Below are 17,979 nucleotides of genomic sequence, written 5' to 3'. Positions count from 1 at the left end.
CAAAAATTTTTATTTTTAAAAATTGATCGTATGCCACTTTTCTTATGTATTTTGACCTCAGAAACACGAATCCGTTGTCCAAATTGAGCTACGATTCTTTCCCTTCGAGATATCTCCATTTTTATGGTAAAAAATGCGAAAAAATGGGGATAACTCGGTCATTTTTGAAGATAGACCAATTTCTCTTCCAGATTTGGATTCCTGAGCTCAAATTACATTAATATAGACTAAAAAATCAATTTTTTATTTTTGACCCCAAAAAGCTGAAAATTGGCGATAACTTGGTCAATTTTATAGATAGGTCAATTTTTCTTGCAGATTCGAATTCCTGAGGTCAAAATACGTCAGAAAAGCATATTAAACCCGAATAAAAAAATGATTCATCTTTTGCTCAAAAATCGAATTTCTTTTTTGGTTCTTCACACATATAATCAGGTCAGGAATCCAAATCTGATAGCCAAAATCATCTACTCATGCAATCGGTCGAGTAATCATTAGGTGGCAAAAACTTTTATTGCTGGAAGTACCTCACTTGATTAATTATTTATTCAAAAAACGAGTGGGCTACCTCAAAATATCAAGAAAACAATTTTTTTCACATTTGAAACATTTTCTTTTTTCATAAGGTAAAAATTCTGCCCCCATGCTAAGAAAATAAAAAAAAAGTTTTTTTCAACCCACGCTAATAAACATAGCAAGTGTGTGTATAATGCATACCTGATTTTCGATTTAATTACATTATCAAATGTATTCGATCAATTAAAATTCCTGATTACCAAATAGTTTTTTTAAAATGATCGTAAAAACAAATTTAATCATCAATGTTCTACTTTTTTCTTCTCTTTCTACTACCTCTTATCTAAAAGGACTCGAATCAATCCTCCGTGCAGACATACATATTTATTTATCATGAAGCAACATGAATAATTACCCCTGCAGCGACGAGCTAGCTATGCAACTTTGCTTAATTTTTATAGTATGCTATTTTTAATATTTAGGTATAGTAACAGTATGTATTCATTTATGTATAATAATATTCATTAACTAGCTCTGGCATTCACCACAATGGTATAATTGTACCGATAAAGGACAGTATTTTTACGCCCTTATTTAATTTACAGACCACTGTCATAGGGGATGTGTCTCTATCACAATCTAACGAAAGCGTCGACCATCTGAGATCAAGAATAAGGCGGAGTAAAAACATTTTCAAATTGACCGATGAGCCTTATATTTAATTTTTTCATCAAATCAGCACTGTGATTTTTTCTCATTAACGATGAAAATAGTCTTTCACAAAAATACTCAACATCGAGTACCTTGATGGCCAGCTTTTCTAGGCTCTAACACAGGCATACCCCTCGAATGATCGGTTAATTCATGTTATTGAACGATTGCATCCATAATTTGATATATTTACAGTATGCATGGTATAATATATAACGGTGCTAGTTGGTTGCATACTAACAAATTGATAGCGCTGACTTTTTAACAATTAGGTCTTTTTGTTTTCTTTTTTTTTCTGTTCCTGTTTCTCTTTTTCTTCAACAATTAAAAGTTATTTTATTTCGTTACTATAATGATTAACATCACCCGTGTGGACATACGGGTAATTTTTAATAATACAATTCATAAATTTAGATAGGCATCAACTTCTATATGTACGCTCGATGACCAAAAGCGAGTATTGCCAATCAATATAAATAATAAATGATACAGTCACAATGATTATTACATGTATTTATATATGTATGTATATATAGTATGTATAATTTATATAAGTAATTTGGTTGACGCGTTAAAATTAAGCTATCAAAATTGGTTCCCGGTTGATTTTATTAATTTGTTTGAATGACGTTTCATTAATAATGTACAACGATTTCACTATAATCGAATATCTGAATTTTTTTATTATGATGATAGAACTGATTGGAAAATCTATTGAAAAAAATGAGATTTAGGGGTAGGGAATATTCAGAAAAAATATACGCGCGATGATTATGTTGATATGACAGCTCGTTTTCACTGGAATTATATTTGTGACACTCGAGCCTATGGGTATATTATATTTTGTAATGACGAAAATAGCCTTTAGTCTTTTACTCTTAATAAATACATTATTTAAATGATTTGAGAAAATAAAATGAAACTTACGACTCCTAGATTTGGACAAAAATAATGGCATATACCCAGCAGCAAAACGAGCTTTTTTTATTACCAAAGTTGTGTGAGGGAGAGTGTGAGTTTCAAAAATTTGGCAAGTCAAGACTTTCCAGAACAATGCATTGGAAAAATCTGTTGAAAAAAAAATCTTAGCGAAAGCATAATGTAAATAATAAAATTGACCTAGATGATTAAAAATAATATTATGTATGATTAGAATGAGCAATTATTATTAGTATTGGCACATTCAGAATTTGAGGGTAAATTAAACGAACAAAATAGGGATCATGGGTTATTTGGAATGTGCCAGAATATCCTAAATAATGCCCTGCAGCTAATTATTCTTTTTCTCCCCCGCCAGGAAGTACAGAGCAATGAATTTCATTCAGCCTATTAATCGATAAAATTTCGTCCCATGATAATTGAGACATCAAAATTTATCTCAGTCTAGGTACCTATTAGAATTACTGTGGCTTATTTTTAAATTATATTGGAATTCGGTTTATCAAAGTAAGACAAAACTTCCATCTAAAAAACCTAGAAGACGGCGATTGGAAGATAATGACTCACATGACAGTGGAGAAAGTAACCCATCAATATCCAAAAATCTCTACCAATTCCGTCTCTATCGCTTTGACATAATGTTTCAGAGTTAGGCCCATAATAACATATCGACAGAAGCGTCAGCACAACCGGTTTCACGTTAGCAGCAATTGATGATCCTAAAAATGTTGAATCATTTGGAACAAAAAAAATTACAATATCTGACTTATTATTATAATAAATAAAATTACGATTACTACTAAAACTGAACTAAACTGATAAAGACCGCATTACTCTCGACGCAAGGATAAATTTCGAATTCGATGCAAGTTCGGAGAAGAATAAAGAATTTTGGTTGCCCAGGGCAGATTGACACGCTTGAGGTTCATTATCAAAGAGCGAAGGACGTCAATAGATCGCAAAATGAAATACCCCAATTATCAACAGAGAAATATAAAGAACCAATTATGATACGTAATGTATTGATAATGAATGATACTTATTAATTATCAGACACAGCTTTCGTTGACAATCCTCAATACGAAATTATCAAACGTTATTCAGTATTGATGTGTCTAATTATCAACACAATTAACGGCTAGGACAATGCTTTTTAATTGCTCTTAGGATGACATACATCTCACTTTTTAAAAGTAATTTTACTTTTTCTAGTAACTATTGAATTTCAATACTGAATTCAGGATGATCATTTCAAGGGGGAAAAAAACGAAAAAAAAAAACAATTGCCTACTCAACTGATTTAGGTAATATCAGAATATTCTAACAGATTTGAAAATCTAATGCTTGAATAGCCGAGTTTTGGAGCAGTTACTATCTGTGTTGAATAAAATAAGCTAAAAAAATCACTTTGGCATTCTAATGATAGTTTACATTCTATAATCTCTCCCTAACTTGCGAAGATAATCATTCTGCTTGTCCCTCGTGTTAAATCGAATGATTGTTATCATTGAATGCAGTGCTGTCATTTCTGCGAGTAACGTTAACCTTTAGAATGTAAAAGAGATCATAATATACACAACATTATAAAGGGAAGTTGAGACTCATCCGGAGAAGAAAAATTCTTCAATATTTTTCCCTACAGTCGATTCTTCTCAACTAACAATAATATCGAACATCTATTGTGAACTAATTTTCAAGGATTAAAATTAAAACTTAAGATAGATCTATGCGAAGAAATCACAAGTCTAATTTGGGCTCCAAAACTCAGATACCATTATCATTCACTCCAGGCGCTCGACTTAGATGCCAATTTGTTACTAATAGGATCAGACATTGCTATCAGGTGGTATGCTGACTCCAATAGGTTGCACATTTTCAACAAGTGTGGATCTCATGTTTGAGGACGTTACTCGCGTGTCCGTAGCTGCTGCCATTCTCATTTCATCTGCCGAAGCCCTAGGAATATTTGCAATCATTAATTAAGTAGTTAAAAATGAAAATCCAAAGCGGTGAACAAGAGATCGACATCAGCTATGCTCAAATTCTGTTGTATTAATAGATACTTACTTAAATACTGAATTTATTTAGCTGGAAAAATACATGCATTTTGCCAAAAAATGAAACAAAAACATGAACAGATATACAACATAATCATTAAAAAAAAAAAAATTAGCACAGGGCCTTCGTTTCTGAAGTTACAAAAATCAAAATAGAAGCACAAAATTATGCACAATGGTTGAGGAAGCGGACTCACACTTACAATTAGAATATAGCATGCAATTAGTGGTAAGAATAAACATTTTATTGTTATTGCCTGATTAGTGAAGAAGCGAAGTATGAATTTTGTGTTTATGTTGGTCTCCAGACATCAGGATCTTCCATAAGGGTGGTATGATGATCTGTCGACAGAGGTGGAGGGCCCTGTGGAGAACTCACCCCAGGAGAAGTCATTCCCGCCAAGTCAGGTCTTGACCCTCTGTTAGCCATTGTGTCAGTGTTTCAGTATCCCATTATTATTCATATATTGCGAACAGTTATTGCGATATAATCCGCAGAAAGTTTAATCAATTGAAACGAGTTTGCAGAGGATATACAATTATTATAAAATGAATCAAAAAAATTGCAGGACTCCCAAACCCTGCAGAAAAAATAATTACACCACGTACAGGCAACCATTTGTTTTGTTAGTACAACACAGTTACGGTTGTTTAAAAGTACCTAAAATCTTATGCCAAAGCAACAAATAAAAATCGGTTAGTCTTGAAAACAGTACTCAAACCCCGAAGCTGAATGTGGAACATAAAAGACATAGTAATTGGGCAATGGACACACCTAAAAAATTTTGGACTTTGCAGTGAAGTTCAATTACACAGGGTATCATGTGATTTATATTCAATATCACATGAAGAAAACATGAAGTGAAAAGCATTTTCTGTACTCACTTCTTCCCAAGGGACATCAGACCATATATAACTCCAGTTCCAAATATGAGTCCGCTGCCAAATATCGTGTCAATACCATGAGACAGAATAACGGCTGGTAGTGCGATTCTGAGAAAACAAAAAATAATTCTTGTTCAGCTGGATGTCAAAGTATCAATTGCTACTTGACGAGATTACACTTTTGTTAACGATACCTACAAACAGTAAACAGCAGCTCTGTTCCAATAAGGTCTTCTGTCCGCCAAATCGCTTATATTTTGTACAAAGTCAATAAAAACACAGCAGCAGGGTGCCTCGACCATTATGACAAGAAAACCAGCAACCATCTGCCATATACCGGCAATCAAGGAAGCAACGTCACCCCAAAGAATATCAACGGAACACCATGCTCCAAGGAGTATGGCAACTGAAATATGAGCGTGATAAATTAGGAAATGATCTATAAAAAAAATCACAGCAGAAAAGGAATCCTTCAGATCAAAATTCATTCTCTTTCCTCGAATTCTTCTATCCAAATTGATGTAAATTAATTTCGATTAGAAAAAATTTTGATTGACAATATCACATATAGGTTAAATTTTTCGTTCATTTTCTAGCAAACACATCTGATCGCGGGCTGTTATGGCAATTATTACTTACTTAAACCACCAACAGTCCCTAAACCTCGACCAGCATATTTCATCCACCAAGCTACGTCGTCTTTGGCCACTGGATCCTGACCAGGTCGTTCCATGATTGACGCTATTTTCTCACCGAAAGACTAAAGTAATCGACAGATAAAATTAATCAGAGTTTAATCACGTGACAGAGTCACATGATTTCGCATTGTTTGATGTGTCATTTACCATTTTTAATTGTAGTTTTCGTTCTAAAAATTTCTCTCAATTATTTCAACACAGCTGACAGCCGAGCTACGGGACGTGCTGTTGACGCACGGAAAATCGACCCACAGGTATTCTATTAGTTACCTGCCTTCCCAATAGAGGCGATCTAGAAGTCTGTAGCTACTCCAATTACTGTTGCACATTGTTGCGCACTCCGATTTCGCGCCAATTATGTATGTTGTATGCTGTAACGTATGTACATACGTACGATGTAGCAAAGTATTAGCAACCTTTTTTTTGTTCTGAAAGTCCGTGTTTACGTGCTTTATTTCTCATCTAATCATGAATCGCTATCCTTGCCAAGGGCATTTCTTTCTAGCCTGTTGAGTTAATTGCACTTTGAACAGTCGTGGTATATTTAAAAATTATTGTTCGTTCTCTCTGCCAATATGCCAGTAATTACTGATAACATTAAACTACCTTGCTACGATGCGCACAAAGATATAGAGGTCCGTGACTTATTACAGAAAAAAGGTACAACAATATACAGTCTCAAAGATTTGATAAAATTTTCTTGGGCGTTCATAAGAATAAATGCTTTCAGAATTTTCTCTAAATGCAGTGAACAACTATGGAGATAGTCTCTTACATGTCAGTGCAGCAAAAGGATACACTGAATCGGTGAAAACAATTTTAGAACAGAATAAAAATTGTAACATTGATAGGAAAAATAAATTTGGCTGGACTGCTCTGATGCAAGCCATTCGTGGTAATAGTCCTCAAACTGTCAAAGTACTTATAGAACATGGAGCTGACGTAACCCACAGAACTTATTTGGGTGAAGAAATATTAATTTCATCCACGAATACATCCAAAAAATAGAATAGCAGTCATTTGCTAATGATAGTTGTTCTTTGGTCTCCTTAGGTACATCTGCTTTGACCATAGCAGCAAGTATAAGTCAGGAGATGTTTGAAATTATTCACAAAACTTGTCCTATAGCACTGAAAAATTCGGTTCATGATGATATCTCTCCACTGTGCATTGCTGCCATGAAAAATGATAAAGAATTGTTTTTTAAGCTGATAAACTTTGGGTTAGATTTGAAGGATGAAAGTAAGTTATTTTTTGGACTACTATTCGATATACGTCATTATTATCTGTGTGAATTATTCTCAGGTGTGTACACTCATTTGGCTATGCAGCAGTCAATTATTCCAGAAATTCAAATTTTGGCTCAACCAGAACTAAATGTTCATGATTATTGGAGTGATGAATCAGACAATATTAAAATTTGTGAAAAAAGACAGTGCAAATATGAAAACCTTAAAAATTCACCTAGCCAAATGGTTATGCAAAATGAGAAAACAAGGGTCGCTATGCCTACGATCCATGTCCACTCTCCAATAGAGGTAAACAAAGAGTCAAGATCAGTACTTCGAAAGGATGAAAAAACGAAATTGCAAAACCCCAATGTTCTCCATGTAGAAGAGTCTGCTCCCAAAAATAATTCCTGTATCTCCCCGAATCTGATTTATAATTCAGAATCATGGATGGCAAAATCGCCAAATTTATGTTATTCTCCAAATTACATTTTTCCATCCAGTCCTATGACCCAAAAATTTATCTACCTAAAACAACAAAACCGAAACAATGTTTTTGTATTCGATAAAATAGAGGACCCCTTGCCAGGGAGTCCCTCACTAATTACAAGGAGTGAAAATATCCACCTAATTGATCCAAAGTTTTATGATCAATCAAGCTATTACAATACCACTCTGACATTTGAACCTGAGTTCAGTCCTCCTCGATCTCCCCATCTACCGCCCGATTTTCAAGAGGAAGATGTATGCGGAGAGAACACACCTACACCCCCACATTATAAAACACCGCCACGAGGGATGGTGCTCAACTCTGAACAGGCCAAGCTCGTCATAATACTAAAACAATTTGACCTAGCCCATCTTATCTCGACATTCTTAGCCCAAGAAGTATGTAGTATACGTTTACTATTTATTCACGTTTGTTCGTTCTATAATCATTACTCTATGACTCTATTTCTCAGGTTGACATGACTTTGTTTTTAACCTTGACTGACCAGGATTTGAGGGAGATTGGAATAGCCAACGAACACGACAGAGAATTGCTTTTGGAAGTAATAGACGCATATAGAAAAAATCAATGAGTAAAAACGTTAGGAATTATTTATTGTTCTCAACAACTTAGCCATGAATGACATACTTATATTATAACTGTATTCTTTGAATCATTGATAGGCGGTATTTTGGATTATATGTATTAATTGTTTGTCTAATCGTAGAACGTGAATTGAAGTATAGTAGATAATTGACTGATAAAAATAGAATAACTTGTAATATTACCCTATTTATTTTAAAATATATTCTTCTCTTTAAACTGACCTTATTGAGATTATTTTCATCCCCGAGTATTCTTAGGAACTCGATGGTCTGGCTATGTCACCAAGGTGGTTTTTAGCCATTCCAATATGCTGCAAATTTAACTGCGTTTGAATGAACTTCGGTGCGTCAGATTTTAGTTTTGAAGTTTCCAGGAATGATTTCCCTACTCGTTTTTTCGTCTTGAAGTATTCAGAAATATCTTTCATATTCAGGTTTGAGGTATGTTGATCTTTTCTTTTTGCGTTCGCTCCAATTATCATTGGAGTCGTTAATTTCTTACGAGACAAACGGTGGAAATTCAGCTTTGTGGACTTCTTCCCCTCTTGTGATGATATTTTTACTTGCAACCGAGCACCAGAGGTGCCAAGGTATTCATTACCCTTTGTACTTGGAATCACATCAAAATAGGGACTTGTGATGTCTGTAGCGTTTCCGTGGGGTCCATCAGTCACAACGTTGTTATCCTTGCCAGATTGCTCAACAGCTAATTTATCATTGGAATCACTTTTTTGTAATTTATCAGTGATTGAGTTGCCTACCCATAGAGAGTCATTTGGAAGTTGACGCAAACACGCTGCCTGCTTCTTCCATGAGTCAAGAGTGATATCTATAATATTTTTTGGTGTTTTAATTACTGTATCCACTGTGTTGTTTGAGTCAGACAATCCCAAGCAAGTCTTTTTTGAAGAATGAGCGTTCGTCGAGTCTTTCAAGTCACAAGCCTGGCGGGAATCTTTCTTCTGCATCACATTATGATAAGTTGTTGAGCCACAAGTGGTGTTAGAAATAGCTGCTGACGATCCACAATAGGGATTGGCATGAGCATTCTCCAAGTCACACGTACTGTTATGACTTCCAAATAAAGTCAACCGTTGGCTGGTCGGGAATGCCCTTTCATTGATTAAAACATTCTCTTTGAGATCATCCTTGAACAGAAGGTGACAAAATCATGTGATTTGAGTTAGCGCTGTTGCGGTCAGAATTATTATCACTGCATGTATAGTTGACGTACCCTTCGATGAAGAGTAACTGTGAAGGTGGATGGTACAAATTTTGTAACTGTCAATGGGACGCCACAAATGGTAGGGACTCTGGTATGCAGATCAGAAATAAATTGATTCACAATGTCCTTCGCAGGAAATATGCGTAGTTCTTTCAGCTTGGGGGCCAATACACAGCAACTAGGATACGTGAAACTTTCTCCAAAGAAACATATCTCGTAGTAAATCAGATCATTATCACTTTCTGGTAGATGATAGGCATACTGAAATTCAAAAAAGTAGACCGTTGGTGTATAGATCCGATCAATGACATCCGGTATGGTGAGAATATACAAACCATATTCTGCCAATAATTCCTTATTTGGTCATAGTGTTTGAAATGAGTTTTTGACATCTGTTTTGTTATACGTACAACCCGTGCTCTCCTTAGACTACAGTAAAAGGTACAATAGATCATCATTAGTTTTAAATATAAAAATCAAATAATTTCATGCACACATGCCTAAGTTCCTACCTGGGAAAAACTTGCACCAAGCACTTTCCCGTAGTTCTCTCATTTATCTCAATCGTGTCATTTTTAGCTGCTAAAAAATCGTTTATAATCTTGGTAGGCAAAAACTGATCACGACCTTTAAGATTTTGAAGCGAGAATAACACGAAGCTACGATAGCATCTTGGAGATATTGAGAAAATTGTTTCTTCACCTGTTTCAAGAATTGATTAACCATATGTTATACATGTATGTATACCTCCTAATCCAATACATACATTTAATGTGACTCTGATTAGTGATTTCCATCCTTACGGCGTTCAGCGGTGATTCAGAAGTGAGGAAATTTCTCCCTTGAATAAGATCTTCGCCAAGTTGGTTCCATTCGGGAGCAAGTTTGTGGTAGATGGTGTAGATCAAACAACTTTTAAAAAGTTGTGGACTGACTTTCTCGAGTGAAGTTAACTAGCAACAATAGAAAAACGTGTATCTTACAATTACAGAAAATTAATAAACTCACAAAGAAGGAATTGTGAGGAAATATTTAAAACTTGCACACCTGTATATTCATTCTAGCAAGGTTTTCCTGTATTTTTCCAGTTTCCAACAATTCCTTAGTAGATGAAATATAAATATGTGAATCCGAAAAAGCCCCTGGGTAAGCAATGATCTCTGGTATTGCATCGATCAACGTTCTATGGTGGAAGAGAGAAATTTGTTGGGATCAATCAAGTGATCGAGATTACTACACCCACTCACCGGCATTTTAACACCCGCCGTTGGAAATCCGACTTAGCTGATGGATCTGGATAGTCACATGGGTCAATTTTACCTAATATGAGCTCTATTATAGAAATAGGAGGAACAGTTGTGAAGAAAAGTTCTGGAGACGGAATCTGCTGGGATGTCGTGGATTGCATGTTGAATATCACGCAAACCTCTAGAGCCAGTTCAACAATACGAATGAAACCCGCGAGTTAAATGTTTAAACTCGCTTATGGAACTTTGGGTTCCAAATGCGTTCCACAATACCAAAATCTGGTACCGTTCATGCGCTAAACGCCGTTCAAATTGAACCCCGGGAAAGTCTGAATTCATCCTCCGTGGCGGTTTAACGGTGGCGCCACAGAAAAAAAGTAGGATATAATGTAATTGACGATATGTAGTTTTGGGGTTGTGTATTACATGATATTTGGAGCTCATTTCTAATTCCAAGTCACACAAAGCAGTTGAAATTGAACGCCTAAACTTCTCAAAAAAAATCATGGACATAAAATAGAACAATACATTACTACCCCCACTCCTCGTAATCAGTACACAGTATCCTAACAACGCGAGAAAGCGCGAAAGTAATTCGAACGCAAAAGGGTAGAGCAATGGATCACTTTAGAGTTCCTAGATCACTCATTCATCTTCAATTTCGATCTGTCAATTAGCCATATCAGCTCGGGGCCCAGCTTCAAGGTCAATCAATGTGATTAACAAGTATAGCGATGTCAATGTACTCGGATAAGTTATCGTGATTATGAATGATTATCGCGAAAACCTGAAAATAGATAAAAGAATGCATACCAAATGAAATAATATCTCGAGTCAAGTGCTACTAGATAGCATTCAAATAACCCAAGTCACATCAGCTGAAACTCTTGTCCACCTAAATTCCTGTCTTCTAATAAAACTTATTATTATTTGTACTTTTGGTGGACCTGTGGTATCTAATTAATAATTCACGCACAATAAATCAGCTCTACACAGCACTTGAGCCCGAGGCGCATAAACCACCAATTGAGACACCAGACTACAGCTTGGACAGAGCACAGCATCGCTAACAGTTGTCCACATACATTCAACAGGTAAGAAAGCATAGTGTTAACTCAGTTGTTGTTGAATTTACTCATTTTCAATCGTTGAAAACGACTACCGTATTATGAAGGAATTTCGGTATACTCGGAAATTGAACATCAGACCAAAAATCTGTCCTTATAAATTGCTATATTTATTTCATTCATGACGTTTGACGCGGCATCTAATTTGCAAGCTATATTCAACAACAATTAAAGTTCACTGGTGTTTAGTACATTAATTCGTGAGTTCCAAACTGTGTAATTGTTCAACTAACAATAAAATTATTCATGACTTTCTTTTGCGATGTCATTATGTGGTGCTCTGAAGTCAAGGTCTTGACTTCCTCCCTCCAATGAATTGCCAAAATAGGCAGAGACATGGATTTTTAACTCGTTGCCTCGGAATGTTTAATTACATATATTAATAAGTATATCTTTACCAATATAAGCAGTTAAGCATGATTTCATCTAGGTGTAATCTTCATTATTTATTTTAATCTATTTCATAGGTGGTGCTAGTCTTGGAATGGTTCACATCTGATAGGTGATCGCACATTGATATACATACTATACATATGCATGTATAACAGTTAACTAAAAAACAACGATCACTGTAAAAGATATAAGATAAAAAAAAGTCTTGCAAGTAGGAGAGAGCACTGCCGAAGTGGGGGTATAGAGCCTTTGCTATACATTATAAATCGTTTACGCGCGCGGACTTTGGAGCTTTGTAGACCGGTCGGTTGTAAATACTAAAACCTCAATACTTCGCCGTTCACCAAGGCTTTAAATTCCAGACATATTTCAGAAAAATTAATATTGCTTAATTATCAGGCACGAAGTAGGTAATGTACGAGCAGAAGATGCACGCGAAACTCTGGACGCGAAAGAGAAAGCAAATTAATTGTCACTGAAGGCAGAATACGGTTTATAAGGTCGATTCCACAACGAAATGTAATGGAATTCATTCGAAGTGCAAAGCGTGTCCTGACCAACACTCGTGTGAGTGGAGAATTTAATTCAGATGTTCGATATTAACCTACTTGTCTTGGCTCTATTAGTGCGTTCTCCCATAGTCTATTACTAACACCTGTTATTTCCATGATTCAAGGTTTTGACACAAGGTTGCAAGTCCACTGTATTTCACCATCGTCGAAACACTTTTTTACCTGAGTTGTTGAGAATGTGGCTATCTATGTTTTAAATGACGTATGCTCATCGTCAGACTCAAATAGTAGAAGCGACATACTTTTTCCAGATACTGCATACCATGGACCGTTCAGGGGTGCAAAATTTGATTCAGGACCTTCCTCTGGGTCCGTTGCAGACATACAGAAAACGAGCAACATTTGATTGGAAGTTGTTGAAATTGAACTTGGAAGGTGAAGCGGTATTGAAATTCAAGGTAAGTCTTCGTACTGAATAAATAGAAACAAGGAAAGAATAAAACTCCTGGCCCATTTGGAATAATTCCCTAAATTTTATACCCTTAGAATGATATGTGGTCATACTTGGAAAACTCACCAGTATTTCAACATCCAGACCAGGCTGAACCTCTAGACACTCAGCGCAGAATATGCCAAGCTAGAATGCAGACCCTCTTGAAAAATGATCGCATACAAGCGTCTGGTAGCGTACCTGTAAGTACAGTGGTGTTGCTAATCACGAAATACTTTCAGTTTTATAATTTTCAAAAATCATTGGATAATTTCTTTCCAGCATGCCGCATGGGTTGATGCAATGTTTCAATACAATGGAGCATTGCCGGTAAAAACTGCCATCTTATTTGGCATGGTACCTGGTGCATTTTTTGCTCTGGGAACAGAACGTCATGTTAAGTACATAGAACAGTGCCAAGAAGGTGAGGTAAGAAGATCGCCCGGAGGTAACTGAAAATCAGTCTCGGTCGAAAGGGCAGGAATTCAGTATCGGTATGACGAATTTTGATTTCACAGATAATCACATGCTTCGCATTAACGGAAATATCCCATGGGACGAACGCTAAAAGCATGAGAACAACTGCCACGTACGATTTAAATAAGCAATGTTTTGTTCTCCACTCTCCAGATTTTGAAGCAGCTAAATGCTGGGCTGGCGGACTTGGTAAGTTTCCTGAAAATATTCAACGATCGTTATTAACTGTAACTGGTGTGTACATATATTTTATTTTGTATTTCTTCTTACCAAGTTCACGTTTTTTCAACTTTTCACAGGCCAGTCAGCCACCCATGCGATTGTTTATGCACAGCTAATAATGATGGATGGCACAAACCAAGGACTGCATCCGTTTATCGTACAAATTCGTGATGTAAAAACGTTAGAGCCTTTACCTGGAGTAAGAGTAGGAGATATGGGTGAAAAGATTGGCCTCAACGGAGTTGACAACGGTTTCGTGCAGTTCACTAATTACATGCTGCCTCGGGAGAACCTATTGAATAAGAACGGTGACGTTACGGAGGATGGAAAATATGTTTCACGATTTAAGGATCCTAGCAAGCGATTTGGTAAATGCAATGAAGACACTTGGGAGAACTGGGAGTCAAGGTTTTTTCAATTTGTATGTATCATTTGGGTGCTATTTCAGTGAACAAACATCACCTAATTATTTACAGGTGCAGCGTTAGGAGCCCTCTCAATCGGCAGAGTGAACATAACTATCATCAGCAACGCATATTTGAGCGTAGCGATAGCTATCGCAATTAGATATTCGGCAGCAAGAAAACAGTTCGGACCAAAAGAGAATGAGGAATGGCCTGTGATCGAATATCAAATACAGGTATGACCCTACTTATAATCCATGTAACTTATTTTATTGTGAACTCTGTCAAATTGCAAAGTGATGCTGAATCTATTCATATTTCAGCAACTTCGACTCTTCCCACACTTGGCGGCTGCTTTTGCTACCAAAATATTCTCATACTGGTTTTGTGGCAGGGCGTACGACTTACAATTGCGGTCGATGGGTGGGGAAGATCGTGAGCTACTTGCAGCTGAAGGAATAGAGATCCATGCACTTTCTTCCGCTACTAAGCCTCTTTGTACTTGGCTTGTCCGTGATGCTATTCAAGATTGCAGAGAATCTTGCGGTGGACACGGTTACCTAAAAGGTTGTTCTTTAGGTTTCACCATTCGTCATTACATGCGCAATGTAAAGTTTATTTTTAAAACTGAGCCGATCTTACCAATATTCAATTTTTACAGCCTCTCGCCTAGGTGATTTGAGGAATGACAATGACGCGAATTGTACGTACGAAGGAGAAAACAATGTTTTGGTCCAACAAACCAGCAACTGGTTGTTGAGTGTCAGGTCATCGATAGCAAAGGGAAATCACGTCTCCTCTCCCTTAGGCAGTGTTGACTTCCTCCCTGATTTCCAAAGGATACTCATGTCGAAATTCAAATGCTCTACCATTGAAGACACCATGAAGCCTGAAAGTACGAATATGATGTTTATTCTTGTTCATTTTTCAAACCTCATATCACACATTTAATTTAATTATTTTTGTTTTTTCATGCAGATTTGTTGAAGGTGTTCAAGTGGCTTGTTTGCTACTATCTAGAGGCAACCGATAAACGTGTGAAAGATTATCAGAAAAAAGGGCTGGACAATTTTACCATACGAAATAACACCCAATCATTTTTAGCTCGAACACTATCACTGGTGTACGGGGAGGTCAGTTGAAAGTGCAAACTCAACGTCTGTATTATAAATCGAATACTCTAGATGAGCTATATTCTCATTTCCTCAGCATGCCGTGATGAAAATTTTCATTGAACGTCTCGAAGATCCAGTTTGGAGTCCCGAGGAACGACGGGTATTGACTAAACTATGCTCACTGTTTGGAGCCTCCAGTCTTGAGCGGAGACTCGGCGATCTTTACGCAGGGGGGTATGCATCACCAGATTCTCGAATTGACACTTTATTACGCGACGGCATCATCTGGCAGTGTAAAGAACTTTTGGCGGATGCAGTTGCACTCGCTGATGTACTTGCACCTCCCGACTTTATTATGAATTCTGCATTGGGCATGGCGGATGGTCAGGTAAGACCGCAGTCACCAGCGATTCGATCATTCGTTTAGACCAGATAAAGTAGCCTGTTTTTTGTCTTTGTAGATCTACAAACATCTCGAAGAATGGATTTTAAAAGACGAGCAAAATCTAAAGAAGCCTTCATGGTGGAAGGAAATATTACCTGCCAAGCTATAAAATAACAATTCAATAACATGGGGTACAAGGCTGGACGGATTGGGGAATGGTGAAATTTTAGCATTTACCGCAAAGCAAAGTTACGCGGTTATATTGTGATAGTGAAAAATGTTGGTATCTTATATTATATGACATATTGTTGACATCGGTTGAATACTTTTATACTGTTACTGTGATCGATATTTTTTTATTGTTATTGTTATACTAAAGGTTTTACAAAGGAGATGAATGAGGTCATATGCATATTTTAACCTTGATATAGAGTTCTTAACAATGTAAAATATGAAGCTGTGGTGCTCATTATCTACAACAGATCGAATAAATTGAATAAGATTATTCGCGGGCGAAAATCTGGGTCACGAAAAATGATGAAGTTACTATCACTCACGTTAGTAAACAATTTCAGCGATACATCCGCAAACTTATAAGCTGTAATTTTAACGGGTCTTTGGGTCCGAGTCATCATAATCTTCAGGCAACTAGCAAATGCTACTTTATCTTGGTGAGCTGAGTACCAATCCGTATTGTACAAGGCCCAGCCGACTTCAGAGCTCTGAAAAAATTGCAATTAAGTCAAGTTTACTATTAAAATGGCATAGATAAAACAGAGGCTACAACCTACCGCAAGAGTTAAGGTATTCCCAAACCAACAATACAAAAGTACCTCAGAAACTTCCATAGAGAAATACATGACAAATAATGCAATATTTCCATTGTGCCCACCCCGTGTCTACAAAAAGGCGAAGAGCTGATGATATTTAATATTTATCTACAAGCTATACGGTGTGGGTTAAATCCAATGATCAAAACTCACAACGACCGCATGGAAGATCACCATGCACATACTTAACGTACTGATGACCCCGAGCCCTAAGATGATAGGACTGTAAATTTTTTCCAAAACTGCGCTGTGCCTATGAAATGAGAAAATAGTTGAGGTACTGCGTAATTTGATGTAAATAATGACGCATACTTTGAACTCTTACTTTATAATAGCGTCATGTTTCTCTACACATGAACGTAAATGGTTCATAACTGATTCGGCGTTACCGCAATTCGGATGTTTGATCGTTTGCAACTGAGTTAAAGATCGTGCCAAGATCTTGAAATGAAGTACTATGTGTTGGACCGAGGTGCAATAAAATGAATCTATTCCAGCAATGTAATAAATCAAGGTGATGGAGCATATCGTTGTAGGTATATATCCAATCGCATGTTGTACGGGTTGATGCAAATCCAAAGGTAATTTGACCAAGTACGGAAGAACATAGTGGAATTCTTCAGGAGGCACTCCGGATCTCCATTGATAAAACACAGAAACAGCCGGAGCAATGAAAAAATTGGTTAGCGTAAATATAACTATGCTCAGGAATATGTAAGTGAGCTTTTGCGCCGTCTTTGCCGCCTCAATCATAATCTGAACATTGTTTGGATCATGAAATTCTGCAATCCACATCCTTCTGCCCTGACTTTCAAAGTTCAGTATAATATCGCGATTCCAAATGAATATAATTGTCTTGTGAATTATCAGAAAAGACGTAGTCGTGTTACATAATATTTCCAAGCAATCAAAGAAGTTATCCCAAATCAGGTAGACGTGATAAAATTGCGTCAAAGTCAGACCAAGTAACACGAGAAGATAAGAAATTGCCAGCCCACGCCTCTTGATTGAGTCCTTTCTCTTCTCATCCTAAATATAAAGAATAAAAATTAACAACTTTTGATCACAGTTAATTTCTATTGACACTCTACTTACTTGCGGCCACAATCCAACGGTTCTGAGCAACTCTTTATTTATGTTTGTATACTTGTCATAAAATTTCGCATAAATAGAAACCTCCCTGTTCTGCATCGTGACTCTCAATGCAAACCGTCTCCACGGATAGGATGGTGTTGATTACATTTTATCAAAGGAAAACATGGCATTTTAATACATCGTAGGGTATGTTAATAGTGGGTAGAAGCGCACATTATACTTAGCATACAAATCTTTTTACAAAATAATCAAATATAAAAAGCTGACAATGATTAGACGCTGACGAACATACCTGTACTTGGCGTAGTCTGGTCAATCTATAGCTAG

The 17,979-nt window shown here is 36.5% G+C and overlaps 5 protein-coding genes across 14 annotated transcripts; 2 read left to right on the top strand and 3 right to left on the bottom strand.

Annotated features, from left to right (window-relative positions):
- Positions 1 to 880: 880 nt before the first annotated feature.
- LOC105686535 (calcium channel flower) lies at positions 881 to 6,096 on the bottom strand. 2 transcript variants are annotated; one of them, XM_012401460.3, is made up of 6 exons: positions 5,954 to 6,096; positions 5,748 to 5,868; positions 5,307 to 5,514; positions 5,109 to 5,216; positions 4,481 to 4,642; positions 3,989 to 4,122 (listed from the first exon to the last, which is right to left on the bottom strand). In XM_012401460.3, the coding sequence occupies exons 1-5, from the start codon at positions 5,954 to 5,956 to the stop codon at positions 4,516 to 4,518; spliced, it is 567 nt and encodes a 188-aa protein (XP_012256883.2). In that variant the 5' UTR covers positions 5,957 to 6,096; the 3' UTR covers positions 3,989 to 4,122; positions 4,481 to 4,515. The 2 variants fall into 2 exon arrangements, with proteins under 2 accessions (XP_012256882.2, XP_012256883.2); XM_012401459.3 differs by lacking the exon at positions 4,481 to 4,642 and having other exon boundaries at positions 881 to 4,122; positions 5,954 to 6,092.
- Positions 5,959 to 8,351, top strand: LOC105686534 (protein phosphatase 1 regulatory subunit 12B-like). Of its 5 annotated transcripts, XM_012401457.3 has the most exons (5): positions 6,241 to 6,466; positions 6,537 to 6,770; positions 6,860 to 7,048; positions 7,112 to 7,923; positions 7,998 to 8,351. In XM_012401457.3, exons 1-5 carry the CDS (start codon positions 6,382 to 6,384, stop codon positions 8,115 to 8,117), a joined length of 1,440 nt encoding a protein of 479 aa, XP_012256880.2. In that variant the 5' UTR covers positions 6,241 to 6,381; the 3' UTR covers positions 8,118 to 8,351. The 5 variants fall into 5 exon arrangements, with proteins under 5 accessions (XP_048507669.1, XP_048507667.1, XP_012256880.2 ...); XM_048651712.1 differs by lacking the exon at positions 6,241 to 6,466 and adding an exon at positions 5,959 to 6,060 and having other exon boundaries at positions 6,860 to 7,923; XM_048651710.1 differs by having other exon boundaries at positions 6,239 to 6,466; positions 6,537 to 6,701; positions 6,860 to 7,923.
- On the bottom strand, positions 8,111 to 11,554 carry LOC105686533. Of its 3 annotated transcripts, none has more exons than XM_048651707.1 (8): positions 11,416 to 11,554; positions 10,603 to 10,687; positions 10,403 to 10,538; positions 10,122 to 10,308; positions 9,868 to 10,057; positions 9,691 to 9,784; positions 9,365 to 9,616; positions 8,111 to 9,278 (listed from the first exon to the last, which is right to left on the bottom strand). In XM_048651707.1, exons 3-8 carry the CDS (start codon positions 10,412 to 10,414, stop codon positions 8,385 to 8,387), a joined length of 1,629 nt encoding a protein of 542 aa, XP_048507664.1. In that variant the 5' UTR covers positions 10,415 to 10,538; positions 10,603 to 10,687; positions 11,416 to 11,554; the 3' UTR covers positions 8,111 to 8,384. The 3 variants fall into 3 exon arrangements, with proteins under 3 accessions (XP_048507664.1, XP_048507663.1, XP_020708081.2); XM_048651706.1 differs by having other exon boundaries at positions 10,603 to 10,783; positions 11,416 to 11,543; XM_020852422.2 differs by lacking the exon at positions 11,416 to 11,554 and having other exon boundaries at positions 10,603 to 11,273.
- On the top strand, positions 11,469 to 16,262 carry LOC105686532 (peroxisomal acyl-coenzyme A oxidase 3). Of its 2 annotated transcripts, none has more exons than XM_012401455.3 (12): positions 11,469 to 11,696; positions 12,946 to 13,092; positions 13,181 to 13,327; positions 13,407 to 13,553; positions 13,643 to 13,790; positions 13,901 to 14,191; positions 14,300 to 14,463; positions 14,551 to 14,794; positions 14,889 to 15,122; positions 15,206 to 15,360; positions 15,437 to 15,730; positions 15,804 to 16,262. In XM_012401455.3, the coding sequence occupies exons 2-12, from the start codon at positions 12,958 to 12,960 to the stop codon at positions 15,894 to 15,896; spliced, it is 2,052 nt and encodes a 683-aa protein (XP_012256878.2). In that variant the 5' UTR covers positions 11,469 to 11,696; positions 12,946 to 12,957; the 3' UTR covers positions 15,897 to 16,262. The 2 variants fall into 2 exon arrangements, with proteins under 2 accessions (XP_012256878.2, XP_048507662.1); XM_048651705.1 differs by lacking the exon at positions 11,469 to 11,696 and adding an exon at positions 12,432 to 12,689.
- Positions 16,096 to 17,978, bottom strand: LOC105686195 (odorant receptor 13a-like). 2 transcript variants are annotated; one of them, XM_012400819.3, is made up of 6 exons: positions 17,653 to 17,978; positions 16,883 to 17,586; positions 16,711 to 16,810; positions 16,519 to 16,626; positions 16,285 to 16,449; positions 16,096 to 16,200 (listed from the first exon to the last, which is right to left on the bottom strand). In XM_012400819.3, the coding sequence occupies exons 1-6, from the start codon at positions 17,746 to 17,748 to the stop codon at positions 16,144 to 16,146; spliced, it is 1,230 nt and encodes a 409-aa protein (XP_012256242.3). In that variant the 5' UTR covers positions 17,749 to 17,978; the 3' UTR covers positions 16,096 to 16,143. The 2 variants fall into 2 exon arrangements, with proteins under 2 accessions (XP_012256242.3, XP_020708083.2); XM_020852424.2 differs by having other exon boundaries at positions 16,561 to 16,626.
- Between the last annotated feature and the right edge of the window lies 1 nt (position 17,979).

This window comes from Athalia rosae, chromosome 3, assembly GCF_917208135.1.
Source record: "Athalia rosae chromosome 3, iyAthRosa1.1, whole genome shotgun sequence".
In the NCBI taxonomy this organism is placed as follows: Eukaryota; Metazoa; Arthropoda; class Insecta; order Hymenoptera; family Athaliidae; genus Athalia; species Athalia rosae.
Note: the sequence above shows the minus strand (reverse complement) of the source record. Positions and strands in the feature narration are given on the sequence as shown.